We start from the raw sequence: 14,058 nt of genomic DNA, 5'->3' as shown, positions 1-14,058 counted from the left end.
CGGTTATATTTTTGTTTTGTTTTCATGAAAAATAAGAAATAATTCAGCCTACTAACTCCTCACGTGCGTGAAGTTGATCAACATATCAACCTTCCTAAAAGCTGATCGGTCTAGATCCGTCTTATCCAGCAGAGGGCGCACTATCACGGTGGATTCGCTTCACGGTAGATCACGGTACTCCTGCATTTGCGTGTGACTGTGATGAGGGGCCAGCTTCACGGAGCCAGTCTCCGCTCCGTGTTAGTGGGACTTCCGCCTGTGGGGGGCGCTGTCCCTGAAGCTTGTTCCGGACACAGACAGAAAGATGGCCGCTGCTGTCAGCTGCTAGCTCTTGAGCTGCTACAATGTTACCGTTTGTTTCTCTCACTCGGACCCCGTGAGACAGAGGCAGGCCGGCCCGAGAGGAGCGTGTCCGCTGTCCGGCAGAAGCGCGCTCAGGTACGGCCTCACTCCCGGGTGTTTACCGCCTCACCGGGGCGGGGGCAACAACAAGCGGACTCTTCATCCTTTTGTCTGCATCTCTCCTTCGCTGTACTCTTCAAACGGCTTTAACGTCTTCACACGGGGGGACTGTCCTAGTGCGGGACACTTTGTTGCATTTCACACTTGTGGAAGTAATTGTGAGTAGAAAGACAATCATTTAAACTGACAGTATTTCTGACATGCTCCTGATGTTGTCAGTTCAAATCCGAAATGAATCTGTGGATATTACGGAAACACTGAGGCCAAACACTCTGAACTGTCTTAGTGGGACAGGTCAAATCCAATATTAATATTGAAGTGTTATTGACTGATTCTATTCCTGCTTTCGCTCTGCCTCTGGTAGGCTACTCTGGTGTTCTCTAAAATCTCCTTTCTAACTTTTGTCATACTCATTTCTCAACATTGAATATAAAGGCTAAAAATCCATTCTTGTCTGGCCCAATAGAGGCACACATTCATCTGTGACACAGGAGTGAAGTAAAGGTGGTCAACGAAATGACATGTTTGTAAATCACAAGTTGATGCAGTCGGTCTAAAAGTGTCTCTCGTCATTGTGCTCATATTCATATTCGTAAAATAAAATAAAATAATAAATATATTTCTAATTTTAAGAGCTCAGCGACTCGTAGGCTACACTAGCCAGAATTATATTGACCACAAATGGATCTTCATATTAATAATTAGTCCTACTTTATTTATTATGCCCGTGTAAAACGCAAACCATTCTGTCCCACTTTAGGAAAGCCAAAAGGCGTGTTTGACCTTTCCGTGACCCAGCGGCTGCGTGGTTGGTTAGCGTGGCACCTTAGCTTTCCGTCACAGTGGCCCCTAACATATATGGTTTGTGGGTGCAGAGTAGGATGGCAACTAACTATTATTTTTGTTTATGATTAACCGATAAATCTCTTGGCAGTGAAAGGTGTATGAACATTTTATTTTTTCAATCTTTTTACTACATAAAACTCGTGTTGATGGAGTAAACTTAAAGGAACAGGCCACCGTTTTCACATACTGAGATATGTTCTTACCTGAGCTTTGACGAGTTCTTTAGGACCTGTCTGATCTTCCCCCGTGCCTTCAGTCACGTAAACACAGCGCAGACGGCGTTAGCATTTAGCCTCTCCCTCTCTCCTCTATAGCTCCAAAACAGGTCAAGATAGAAGCTACCAAGCTCTTCCACGTTTTCCCTATTTATGGTTACGTGAAGTGTTCCACTACAAAGTATAATTACACAAAATGAAACAATGTGGATTTTCTAAGCGGATGAAAGGGGGAACTATATTGTAAGGCGTAATAATACCAGGAGTAGTTTGGCATCCGCACAGTAAAGTGAAGATTACTGCGCAGTAAAGTGAAGATTACTGCGCAGTAAAGTGAAGATTACTGCGCAGTAAAGTGAAGATTACTGCGCAGTAAAGTGAAGATTACTGCGCAGTAAAGTGAAGATTACTGCGCAGTAAAGTGAAGATTACTGCGCAGTAATCTTCACTTTACTGTGCGGATGCCAAACTACTCCTGGTATTATTACGCCTTACAATATAGTTCCCCCTTTTATCCGCTTAGAAAATCCACATTGTTTAATTTTGTGTAATTATACTTTGTAGTGGAACACTTCACGTAACCATATTTAAATAGGGAAAACGTGGAAGAGCTTGGTAGCTTCTATCTTGAACTGTTTTGGAGCTATAGAGGAGAGAGGGAGAGGCTAAATGCTAACGCCGTCTGCGCTGTGTTTACGTGACTGAAGGCACGGGGGAAGATCAGACAGGTCCTAAAGAACTATTCTGCTTTCTGATTGGATGAGACGCAGACAGATATTTATGAAATGTACAATGTACTGAACACTATAGACCTAAACAGTAAGAAATAAGTCATTTTTCATCAAAAATACAAAATAAATGTAATTTTTAGTACATTTGAGTCTGTGTTTACCAGAAAACAATGAATTGATTACTAAAATAGTCGTTTTAGTTGTTTCAGCCCTAGTGCTGAGGGACAAGATTTCTCCCTATAATGATTTTTCTCGGCTTATTTCCCATTTATTAATATTGCCTGCAATGTGTGAACTATCCACCAGGGGCTGCTGCACTGCCCTCACCACCCTGAGTTCCCACGGCCTTGCTACCATAGGGTTTCTGGTAGGTTGTCCTCTGCTGATAGAGCCATCTCCATTGTTGCGCATACATTTCATCCAGAAACCTTCAAAAACAATGGATCTGGACTTGGAGCGTCCTCGAGACCGCTATGATGGAATATATAGCGGCCTTGTTGACCACCCATACAGCCGCTGAAAACCACAAAATACCCAAAAAACCCACAAAATAGTGTGAAAGCTACTGTAAAAAATAAAGGTTCCAATCACTAATTCTGCCAAAAAGGCTATGTTGAAGTGAATAAAAATTTGAACTAGAAATGCAATGGCTGCGCCATTGCGATTGACTGCGGAATTGCGGGAAGCGAATGCAGAAATTGCATAAACTGTTCAAATTGCGTAAATTGCTTAATTTGCATAATCCAATTTGCATAAACTGTATAAACTGCATAAAATGCATGAATTGGTTAATTTGCATAAATTATGTAAATTGCACAAACTCTTTAAAATTCAAAAGTCCTAAATGGCATAAACTCTTAAGTTGCATAAACACTTTAAAATGCATAAAGTGGTTAAATCCCATAAAGTGGTTACTTTGCATAAATTATTAATATTGCATAAACTTTTATATTCCATAAACTGGTCAAACTGTTGAAATGGCCTCAGTGCTTGATTGGCAGAAGCTGCATAAATGGCTGAAAGTCCTGGAGTCTCCCCATTGGCTGGATTCCCCCATACACACCAATGCAAAAATTTCAAACTCTCGTATAAAAAAACTGGAAAACTGCAGAAGGCCATTTTTTCTCAAAACCCACAAGTTGCATAAGCTGAACATGCACAAAGTGCAGAAATTGCATAAAATGCAGAAAAAAGTGCAGAAAAGCATGGATTTGCGGCAGCCCCATTATAAGTCAATGGGAAAAATCTCCGACATTTTGGCCGAGTGCGGAAAAAACGTAAGTTGCAGAAGTCCCAAAAGTAATAGCACCTTCTCCTCAACATGTGGAACGTTTTGATGCATAACTTGCATAAATTGCAGAAAGCATGAAGGTGCTGAAAGCTCTAGAAAATCGGGAAAAAGATGGAAGAGGAATAATAATAAAGAACATGAAAACCAATAATTGACTGCGGAAGAATTCCGCAGTCAATCAATGAATGAATCTTCCATTCCTGTAAGTCATAGTAGAGATATTTTGTCGACCGGACTGAACTGGTGGTGGATATTTCAAAGCTCTGCTACGATGGATAATCCCTGGAGCACATTTTCCCAAGCAGTACAAAAACTCCCTGCGATAATTATGAGTTCACATATCAACACTTGAGTCTGATTTTCTGTGTCTCTGTCCAGGCTTGGCCCATCGGCATCAGCCAAGGAGTCCGAAAGGCAACATGGCAGCTCCCGTCAACATCCAGCCCGTGGGGAAAACCTGGGAGTTAAGTTTGTACGAGCTGCACCGGAGCCCACAGGTTCGTCTGGCACCACTGTCCGGTTCCGCTGGTGTTGCGGCGTGTTTGTGGACGCTCGCAAACATTTAGACAAACATTAGCAGCACTAGCAATTCCATCAGTCACTATGGTGATGGTTGGTTTTTTGGCTAATATCTCAGTTAACACGGGGACAATCCACATGAAACAAAAGCACAATCACAATGTTCAGTGTCTTCTCTGTCATGACGTCCAGTTCAGGCCAAAAGATTGGACACGCCTTCTCATTCAATATGTTTCCTTTATTTTCATGACTTTTTACGTTGTAGATTCTCACTGAACGCATCAAAACTATGAATGACCAGATATGGAGTTATGTCCTCAACAAAAAAGTGTGAAATAACTGAAAACATGTCTTATATTTTAGATTATACCATGGTCTGGGCGAATACTCGATTCTGATTGGCTGGTGCGTTATTTTGGTATAACCGCACACGTAGTCCGGTAGTTAAATCACTGGGATATCACTCCGCTGTGGCATCGCCATAGCAACGCATGACACAGCTGAATCAGATAAAGGCGTAATTAGTGACTGACAGGAACGTATGAGATGGATTTTGTTTAATTTCAACGTTTTTGGCCAAAACAAAACGTTTGCTAAATGTTTGTAGAGGAGAGTGAGCAGCTAGGTTAGCTACAGTTAATAACATATGAGCTTTACATTTCTATGGAAAACGGTTAAGGCTATTCATCATTTTCAGGCGTACATAAAATGATCCTGCATTTAAACATATTTGTCTGGATTAGTAAAGTCAAACATAAAAGTTTGAGTTGGGGGGGCCCAGGTGTGAGCGACTCCACCGCAGCTGTTTCCATAAACAGTTGAGCTGGTTGAGCTAGCTAGCTAGCTTCAGGTTAAACAGCGTAAAAGTGAAATAACTGCTGCGCATCGTGGTGCTGCGCATCGTGGTGTTCTTGACTCCGCGTCTAATCTTCACGCGTCCAGGTCGATGTTAAATCTTATTTCAAGGGTTAAAACGTACTGTACATTGTCCAGGAAGAGACCCCAAAGCAAATATCCACGATGCTGAACAAACGTCTGATCAAAAGTGAAAGTTCCTCTTGGTTTCGATTATATGTGAGCCCAGAGAGCCTATCACAGATGGGTAAACTATAGTTAATATATTAATAATTAGTTTTGGAAAACTTTCGGGCTACAGATCAATTTCCCCTTACAAATAGTTATGTCAGTCATGAACATAGACATATTATATTAATCGAGCCCTCCATGGGATCTTCACTGTAGACTCGGCCCTAACGCGACGCGTAGTTCGCGCAGCTCCAATGCTGACAGTCCGACTCATTAGTACGAGATTTCGAAAAAATGTTCTTACGAAAACCAGCCTGGTTTCTTTGATTGTAACTAACCCAGCGTTATCACAGGAGGAATATCAAGCTGCAGAAAGTTTAAGAAAATTAGAAACTAGGCTTTAAAGTTGTTTTTAATGTGTCTAAAGTGCAATGCATTCTACAATGCAACTAGCGGCGATATAGAGGTACTACACCAATGGCGGCCCCTAGTGTCGTCGTCACAAAGCAGAGCAGCCAGCGGCCATTGGTCATGAATTGAATAAATCTGAAACCTTAAAAGAACAATTGATTCTGGAGCGTCCTAGGGGCCACCGGGATGGGAAGCAAAAGTGGAAAGTTTACCACCCATACAGGATCACTGAAAGGTCAAATACTCACAAATATAAAATGTTGTAATGACTGATTGTATTTGTCAATATGGGATGTAGTTGCACTGCCCGTGAGTATATTTGTAAGGTGTGGTTTTGTGCCAGGAGGCCATCGTGGACAGGACGGAGGTGGCGGTGTCTCCCCGCTCCTTGCACAGTGAGCTGATGTGTCCCATCTGTCTGGACATGCTGAAGAACACGATGACCACCAAAGAGTGTCTGCACCGCTTCTGCTCCGACTGCATCGTCACCGCACTGAGATCAGGGTGAGCCTCTACCCACCAAGACAACAGTACACATGACTTTACTGAAGTACATTTTGCACTGGTGCCAAAAGTAGTAACTTTGAACCATCTGCGTCCTGTGTTTAGCAACAAAGAGTGTCCCACGTGCAGAAAGAAGCTTGTGTCCCGGCGCTCCCTTCGCCGAGATTCCAACTTCGACGCTCTCATTTCCAAGATCTATCCGAGTCGCGATGAGTACGAGGCCCACCAGCGCCGCGTCATCGAGAGACTGAACCGCCTTCACAATCAGGAGGCTCTGAGCTCCAGCATCGAGGAGGGACTGCGGCAGCAAGCACGAAACCGAGCGGAGAGGTGGGCGCCCTGACACGGCAGCACACAGTTTACTACACAGCCCATTCTACAGGTTTTTTTCCAGGGCATTTCTTTTTTATGGGGGAAAAAAATAATAAAAATGGGGAATCAAATTAGGACAAATTCTTTATTTTAAAACAACCAAGTCACTTCATTTAATGCGGTCCCTGGACCAACAGCATCAACATTAGGATCAATATTTTAGTAGTACCTAATATTTCTTTCCAACGCCAGACTGGTATTGTTTAACGGTGCCCAGCCCCACTGAGAGCAGCAAAGGCAGAAGGTCTGAAATCTGAGTCCGGCTAGAGAGCAGAGAAATATCAGCACTAAGAAACATTCAGTGACTAAAGAATGCGCTCAAACGTCATTAAAAAGGAGCATCAAACTAGCATTAGCTCTAGATGAAGGAGGGGGCGTGTCGGAAAGGGTCAGAGGTTCTTAAAGAGACAGAGGCCTATTTCAAGACATTCACTACAGCCATTTTGAGAGAGACATTTTATACAAGGCAGTTCTTCCAATTTACTGCATTTACAGACCAACAGAAGGTTTGTCATCATTGTAGTGTGATATAGACTGGTGCTATGGGACTGAAAAAAGCATAATACCCCCTCTTTAATCGAGCCCTCCATGGGATCTTCACTGTAGACTCGGCCCTTACGTGACGCGTAGTTCGCGCAGCTCCAATGCTAACAGTCCGACCCTCATTAGTACGAGATTTCGCAAAAATGTTCTTACGAAAACCAGCCTGGTGTCTTTAATTGTAACTAACCCAGCGTTATCACAGGAGGAATATATACAGGAGGTTAAAGTTATCCGTCGCTACGACGGATTTCCGTCATTTTGAATAATTAGGGAAATAGGTCCGTCACCAAGAAACAGTCAAAAAATAAAAAAATCCACCTTAAAGAAAGCCTTCTCGTGCTGTCAGCGACAGCCAGGCTGGATCAACTAGCTGTGCAGGGGTCGGCAGTGGCTCCCTTTGTCCCCTGGCATGACCAAAATAAATTCTTCACAAAAACGGTCTGTTCTAAAATAGTTTGAGAGCATGTTGTAAACTACGATCTCTTTTGGCTCAGCGCCGCTGTCATTCCTCTCACTCACACGCGCTGGGCCGACCTGCACCAGCCCAGGGCATGTTCTCTGTGTATACAGTGGCATGCATAAGTCTAGGCCCCCTTTAACTTTTTGCCATTTTGCCATTTTATGGACCATAAACATAAATATATTTAACTGAAATTTTATATGAAAGACGCACACTAAGTGACACACAATCAGTAAGTGAAATGACATGCATACATGATGATATTATATGTATAATTTTATGAATAAAAAACAGAAAAGTGTGATGTGCAGTCTACCTGTGTGTGATCTAATGTCAGTTCAAATACAGCTGCTCTGTGATGGTCTCAGAGGTCTGTTAGAGACCATTGGCAAAGTGATGCAGTTTTGGCTGCACATTTTTAGCTCAAAAGGTGCCCGTTGATTGAATATCGCCATTGTCCCTCCTTCCTCTGTTTCATCTTTAATACTATAGTTGAGCTTTAAAATGTCCCTTAAAAGCCAGAAGTTTCCGTTCAGTGCACACTGGTAGCTGTTTGACATGATTCTGACCGTTTTCAGGAACCATCGCGTGAAGAAGCCGACGCAGGAGAGCGACAACACCACGTTCAGTGGCGGAGAGGACAACGGGGACTCTCGCTCTCACCTGTCCCACGACTCCGCCCCCTCGCACGCCCCCGCCACTGTGGGACAGACCTCCTCTGAGGCAGGGCCCAGCCGCAAAAGGCCCCGGCCGTCAGACGACGGCTCGGGCCACGGGGCGGACAGCGGCAGGACCACACCGCCGCCTCGTCACAAGAGCGGAGCCTCGGAGATCGAGCTGGTGTTCAGGCCACACCCACTGCTGGTGCGGCTGAACGAGTACAACCAGACCAGGTTAGATACTATTTACAATCAAATCCAACCTTAGAAGCAGCAAAGTCGACCAAACACAGAACACAACAGTGAAATGACATTTAATACACAAAATAACTGGAAAAATACAAAACTTCTCAGGCTGTGCCAAGGAAAGGCCAAGGAAAAAAGATGTGTTTTCTATCAATCGACAGTTTTGTATAGCCCATTATCACAACAGGAGTTGCCTCACAGGGCCGCACTGAACATTAAGGCAATAAAACAAAACAGTAAATAAGACTATGCAAAGTTCAGGCAAATGAAGTATCCAGGCAAACAGCTGCTTCTCTCCTCCGTCTCGGGGCTGATGTCAATCTCATTTTCTTACTAAATCCCCTGGAAATCCGTCCCATTTCTTCACGTCGCCGACTTTTGATTCCATTTGGGAGTACGATGAACCAGTTCAGGGAGACTCGTACCTGTCGCTTGTGTAGTGTGGCCCGCCTCCATTCTTCACAAAATCTTTTAAGGCCCAAAAAATCGTGTAGCGTGAAGACTTTTAAAAACAATTATTAATTCTGTGACTCCAATCTTCAACTTTCTCAAAGCAAATTTCAAGATGCATCACGACGCCCAACTGGCCCGTACGTACCCCCAGCTTTAGTCCGGGTTTACACATCGGCATGACGCGTCACAAATGCCATTTTCCCGTAATTCCTGACATTTCTAAAGCCCTATTCGCACGGGATAAGCATTATCGAGGGACCCCATATTATAAAAACAATCACCCCCCGACGTCTGTTTTTGATGTGGCACATTCGCACGGTAGCGAAGCGGTTAGCGCCTCCGCTTCACAGCTAGAAGGTCCGGGGTTCGATTCCCACCAGGACGGGGCCTTTCTGTGTGGAGTTTGCATGTTCTCCCCGTGTCTGTGTTGGTTTCTTCCGGGTACTCCGGTTTGCCCTACCACTAAAAACATGTGCAATAGGTGAATCCTCCAGCCAGGTGATTCTGACCATCAGTCTGGCTCCACATCATGGAGATGGGTCCCCGGGCGCGGCACTGCTGTCGACCACTGCTCCTTACGGGTTGCCTCAGTGGCATCGAAGGATGGGTTAAATGCAGAGAACAAATTTCCCTACGGGGACAATAAAGTATACAAACATAACCGAAGCCTGAGATTCTGGTTGAAATTGACATCTCCTGGATATGATGACAAAGCGCTCCTTTCTGAGTTCATTTGTAACCAACATGCAGAACCAACATGCAGAACACCGCGTGGTTTCTCTTTGCATTTTGCCTTTAAAACAGCCTTTTACTGAAGCTAAAAGGCCAACATGATGCAGCTAACGTCGTAGCTGAGAGGCATGGACTTTGGATAAAATACACGAAGCCCAGAGAGCGGAGAGAGCGGAGAGAGAGGGGAGAGAGGGGAGAGAGGGGAGAGGTAAGCACCGACTCGGGAGCATCAATCACGCACACTGGAACTGCTGAATATCGCTCCGCTGTTCCTCTGTGTTTCTTAAACATTAAGTTGAAAATGAGGAAATGCAAATAATAAGCTCTATTATTTCGAATAATGAAATCTGAGGCTTAATATTGACGAGCAGAGGAGGCTCTGAGTAACTTGTCCTATGAGACTTTTACGCCCCAGTTTTAAAACGCGTGTGTTGCAAAATTCGTGTTTTATGATTGCGTTCTGAAATTTGGTTTAGTTTAGCTCAATTTATTCTGCAATTTCTGGTTATTCTTGATTGAAATAACTAGATGTCAACAGAAACGAATGTGATGAGACTTGAATGAATGACAGATATAAAACAGCTCCGTGCGGGTTTTTTTTTTACAACGCTGTTTGTCAAAACTCTCTAATGCCGCCTCTATTCTTCATCAAAAGTAAATGAAAATGCACATAGGAAACAAAAAAAGCCTCTTCACGTGTCGGATCCTCCCCGTTTCTGTCCAAATCACAGACAGGCCTGTTCGCATTGGATTAGTTTTGGATTTTGATTCCCCAAAACCAGATTTTCTTCTCACTTATGATTAGCTCATTCAAAAACTAAACAAGAGTTGAAACATGTGTGATGTTTTCTGCCTCAGATACGTGAAGACGACGGCCAACGCAACAGTGGACCACCTCTCCAAGTACCTGGCCCTGCGCATCGCTCTGGAGGAACGCACCCCTGACGGAGCAGCGGAGGAGGGCCAGGGCGGGGCCTCAGGGCGAGGGGAAGGAGAGGGCTCCAGCCTGGGCGGCATCAGCGAGAAGCAGTACACCATCTACATCATGACCAGAGGGCAGTTCTCTGTGAGTCGCCTCTGCTTTAGGCCTTCAGTCTCCGTGGGCTCTGACTATGTTACAAGTTTTAGCCGTCTACTCACTAAACATGTTTCTAAAGGTGCCATTGACTTGTGTTTTTGTTGCTATTTTTTTCTGCTTAAAACAAGATTTATTTATTTTTTTTTCATCGAAATCAAACTTTTCTTTCCATTTTACATCAATTTAAACACATGAGACTTGAGGAATAAGAAAAGACTTAAAATAAGTGTTATTTAAAATAGAAGCCCTCCGCTCAGCTGTAGACAGTGGGAGGAGCTAACAGGCACCAGTCTGTTGCTGTGAGTCCACTTAATCCGAGATAAAAAATATAGAACCCAGAATGAGACTCTGAGAACAGTTCAAAGGACGATTGTCTGTTTATTTCACACATACACATTGAGCTTTGGCTCTGGCTCAACACATGGTCCAAAAAGCGATTTATAGTTTTCCTCTTGGAAGGTGAACTGTTCATCCCCTGTACGAGTCCTGTCCTGTTCCTCTGACGGCTCCTCACGTGTTTGTTTTGCCCATTAGACGAGTTTGCGTGACTTTGTAGTTGATTTCACACTTTAAATCACCAGTTCCTGTTTGTTTGGGTCGAGACCTGACAGGCGCCATATTTTTTTCCAGAATGCGACCGGACTGGCCAATTCTCCTGTGGATTAAAATGCACCAAAGATTATCGAGATAGACCTTTATTAAAATGGCGATCAGATTAAAATTCGATCAACTGCCCAGCCCTACAACACACCTATGAAAAAAAGGTGTGTTTTTTTTTTTTTGTAGGGCACAAGGCGGTCGGGTGCGCTGCGCATTTCCTTGTTGCTACATGACATAGGCCAGGGGTGTCCAAACTTTTTTCATGGGGGGCCACATATTGGAGCGTGCACGGGGTAAAGGGCCATGGGTCGGTGGTTAGTTCCACAAAACCTTCAAGTAGCAGAGGTTTAAATTGTGCCTCATGCCTTTATTTATGCTTAAAACCTTAATGCCAGCTCTGTCTCACAATAAAAGGCTAGTTGTTAGGTTAGAATTGTGTAGAATTATTACATATTAAATAAAAAGGACCATCTCTGCTGATGTGAACCGATTCAGCAAGCAGCCCGAGGGCCACCAAAAATTGGTCTGAGGGCCACATTTGGCCCGCGGGCCGCACTTTGGACGCCCCTGACATAGGCAGAGGTGTGTGGGCGGGAGGTGGGAACACAGAGGCAGAACCATGGGCAGAACTGCTGACGTTCTCTGGATCCATGACATTTCGTGTCACGGTCACCGGCCAACCGCAAAAAATTCAAATGTAGTAGATACTTTGAACCTGAGGGAGGCGTTAACCATGCCGTTTTAGACACAAAAGTGGGATTTTGAACAAATTTCCACAGTGTCAAAATATTGACTGGGAAATGTAGTTAACTCAACTCAACACCCATTTACACCGCCCTGCACCTGATATGTGTGTGTTTATGTACAATACTTCTTACAGCATACATGACTTGTGCTTTGTGTACTTTTTGCAGACGCTGAACGGCTCCTTGACTCTGGAGTTGGTGAATGATAAATACTGGAAGGTCAGGAAGCCATTGGAACTTTATTACGCTCCAACCAAAGACCCGGCGGCTCCCCGGCCCAAGTCCCCCGCCCTGCAGCAGGACGCCCCCTGATGCTCCGCCACTCTCCTCGACTCTCCCGACTCTACAGCCTCGCTTCGACAGCTCGCAACTCTAAAAAACACACTTTAAGTAGATGCGCCAAAAGCAACTGCAGCGTCATTGTCATCTTTGTACGTGCATCCTGCTTTAACTGAAGGATTAAAGTCATAGTTTTCAAGGGACTTCATCGACGGGGCAGGTCACTGGAGACGCTGCACTGTCCGAAGCACCGTCGACTCCCATTAGACACTATAGGATGAATCGGAAAGACAACCGCTGTACAGATTTAGAAGCCTTTTTCCACACGCATTAACTCTGTCCAATACACTCTAGCTGTAGGGCTGGGCACCGATACCCGAACAATACTAGAACCAGAAAACAGAACAATAATGTGAGGAAGAGCTGCACATTTACAATAGCGAGTTCATGCCCGATGTCCAGGGCTGGGTGCTGTTTTTTTCAATACCACTACTTTAACAATACCTGCTTTTTTTTTCGTTCAGGAGGAAGTCCAAAAACGGCACAACAGAAAGAACACAGGCCGCAGCAGCGTCACCTGTAACTTCATTTTTTGAGCAGAATTCCCACTTAAGCAGCGATTAAAAAGAGAAAAAGGACATTGGGTAACGCTTTACAGTACAGGCCGGTAAGTCCTTGGTACTTACAATGGTAATTACAGTGGTACTTACAATGGTACTTACAGTGGTACTTACAATGGTGCTTATGGTGGTAATTACAGTGGAAATTCTAGGTACTTATTGTGGTACTTAAAGGATACTATAGTGAGAATTACAAGTTATATACTTCTAGAAACAGTGGTAACTCTTAGTAATGAAGGTTGTACTTCTTGTTTTCCCTAATGCTGTTTTATGTTGTTTTATAGTCACACAATCCTAGAAATGACGTCTGTATGTAGAAGTACCACATTTACTACTTATGAATTGCTGCTGTAGTATTCCTGAAGTACCAATAAGTACCATAGATGTATCACTGAAACTACTAGAAATTATCATTTAGTACATAGAAGTATGACCTTCATTACAAAGAGTTACCACTGTATCTCCTAGTAATGAGAGATACAGTGGTAACTCTGTGTCTCCCTAACCCCTCACCCTAATGACTAGTAATTATGACTTTTAGTACCACAATAATGACCTAGTAATTATCCTGTAATTACCACTGTAAGTACCACAGACTTTCCGGCCCGTAATGTAAAGTGTTTACCGGACATTGTTACCTTCTGAGCTGCAGAGACAGACCAGATCCACATCAGGACGTCGTTTTCTTTCAGATAGACTTGGGAGCACTCACTCTGTCACTAAAAATGTACCATAACTGTTCCAAAAATGGCTAATGCAGAGTGAGCGCTCACTTTATTCACAATGCTCCGGTGCAGCTGGAGTTTAGCAACAACAGCAGTAACTTCAGGCTCTGCGGGGCTAAAGCTAAAGGTAAAGCCCATGTGTTTCGTGTTGTCACTGCTTTTCTCTTTGTCTAAGAGCTCTAGTTTCTAATTCAGTCCTGGTTTAGTCTTGGTTTTGAACCAGTTTTCTGTAAGTCCTGGTTTAGTCCTAATCAAACCGCGGCTCTGCCATCTCTGATAATGACTAAGGTGTTAGTACGTTATAGCTTTGCTTCGCTTTAAGAAAACATCTGCATTTGCGCTGAAGCTGCTCATGAGTTCAGGCTTTTTTAGACTCACTGTGGATCCTTTATTGATGTTTGGAGAGAAAAAGTACAGAAAATTAGCACAGAATACCGCCCCCTACCGGAGCTTTTCGGTCGGTACCAAGTAGTTACCGTTTAAAGGGACTATAAGGAGTTTAAAAATGTTTAAATTATGTATTTTCCTCTAAACTGCCTC

The 14,058-nt window shown here is 43.8% G+C and overlaps 1 protein-coding gene across 3 annotated transcripts; it reads left to right on the top strand.

Annotated features, from left to right (window-relative positions):
* Window positions 1-275: 275 nt before the first annotated feature.
* Window positions 276-12,524, top strand: LOC306982549 (E3 ubiquitin-protein ligase RING2-A-like). 3 transcript variants are annotated; one of them, XM_079582513.1, is made up of 7 exons: window positions 276-438; window positions 3,924-4,042; window positions 5,848-6,005; window positions 6,111-6,335; window positions 7,959-8,273; window positions 10,329-10,536; window positions 12,063-12,524. In XM_079582513.1, exons 2-7 carry the CDS (start codon window positions 3,965-3,967, stop codon window positions 12,204-12,206), a joined length of 1,128 nt encoding a protein of 375 aa, XP_079438639.1. In that variant the 5' UTR covers window positions 276-438; window positions 3,924-3,964; the 3' UTR covers window positions 12,207-12,524. The 3 variants fall into 3 exon arrangements, with proteins under 3 accessions (XP_079438639.1, XP_079438637.1, XP_079438638.1); XM_079582511.1 differs by having other exon boundaries at window positions 5,845-6,005; XM_079582512.1 differs by having other exon boundaries at window positions 276-531; window positions 5,845-6,005.
* Window positions 12,525-14,058: the final 1,534 nt, after the last annotated feature.

The sequence above is a fragment of the Gobius niger genome (assembly GCF_951799975.1).
Source record: "Gobius niger genome assembly, chromosome: 24".
NCBI lineage: Eukaryota > Metazoa > Chordata > Actinopteri > Gobiiformes > Gobiidae > Gobius > Gobius niger.
Note: the sequence above shows the minus strand (reverse complement) of the source record. Positions and strands in the feature narration are given on the sequence as shown.

Excerpts from the sequence above, each read along its gene's own strand:
- LOC306982549 (XM_079582511.1), top strand. The coding sequence starts at position 3,965 with ATGGCAGCTCCCGTCAACATCCAGCCCGTGGGGAAAACCTGGGAGTTA. Across the intron at positions 4,043-5,844 it reads AGCTGCACCGGAGCCCACAG|GAGGCCATCGTGGACAGGAC; the intron begins GTTCGTCTGGCA and ends GTTTTGTGCCAG. Across the intron at positions 6,336-7,958 it reads GCACGAAACCGAGCGGAGAG|GAACCATCGCGTGAAGAAGC; the intron begins GTGGGCGCCCTG and ends GACCGTTTTCAG.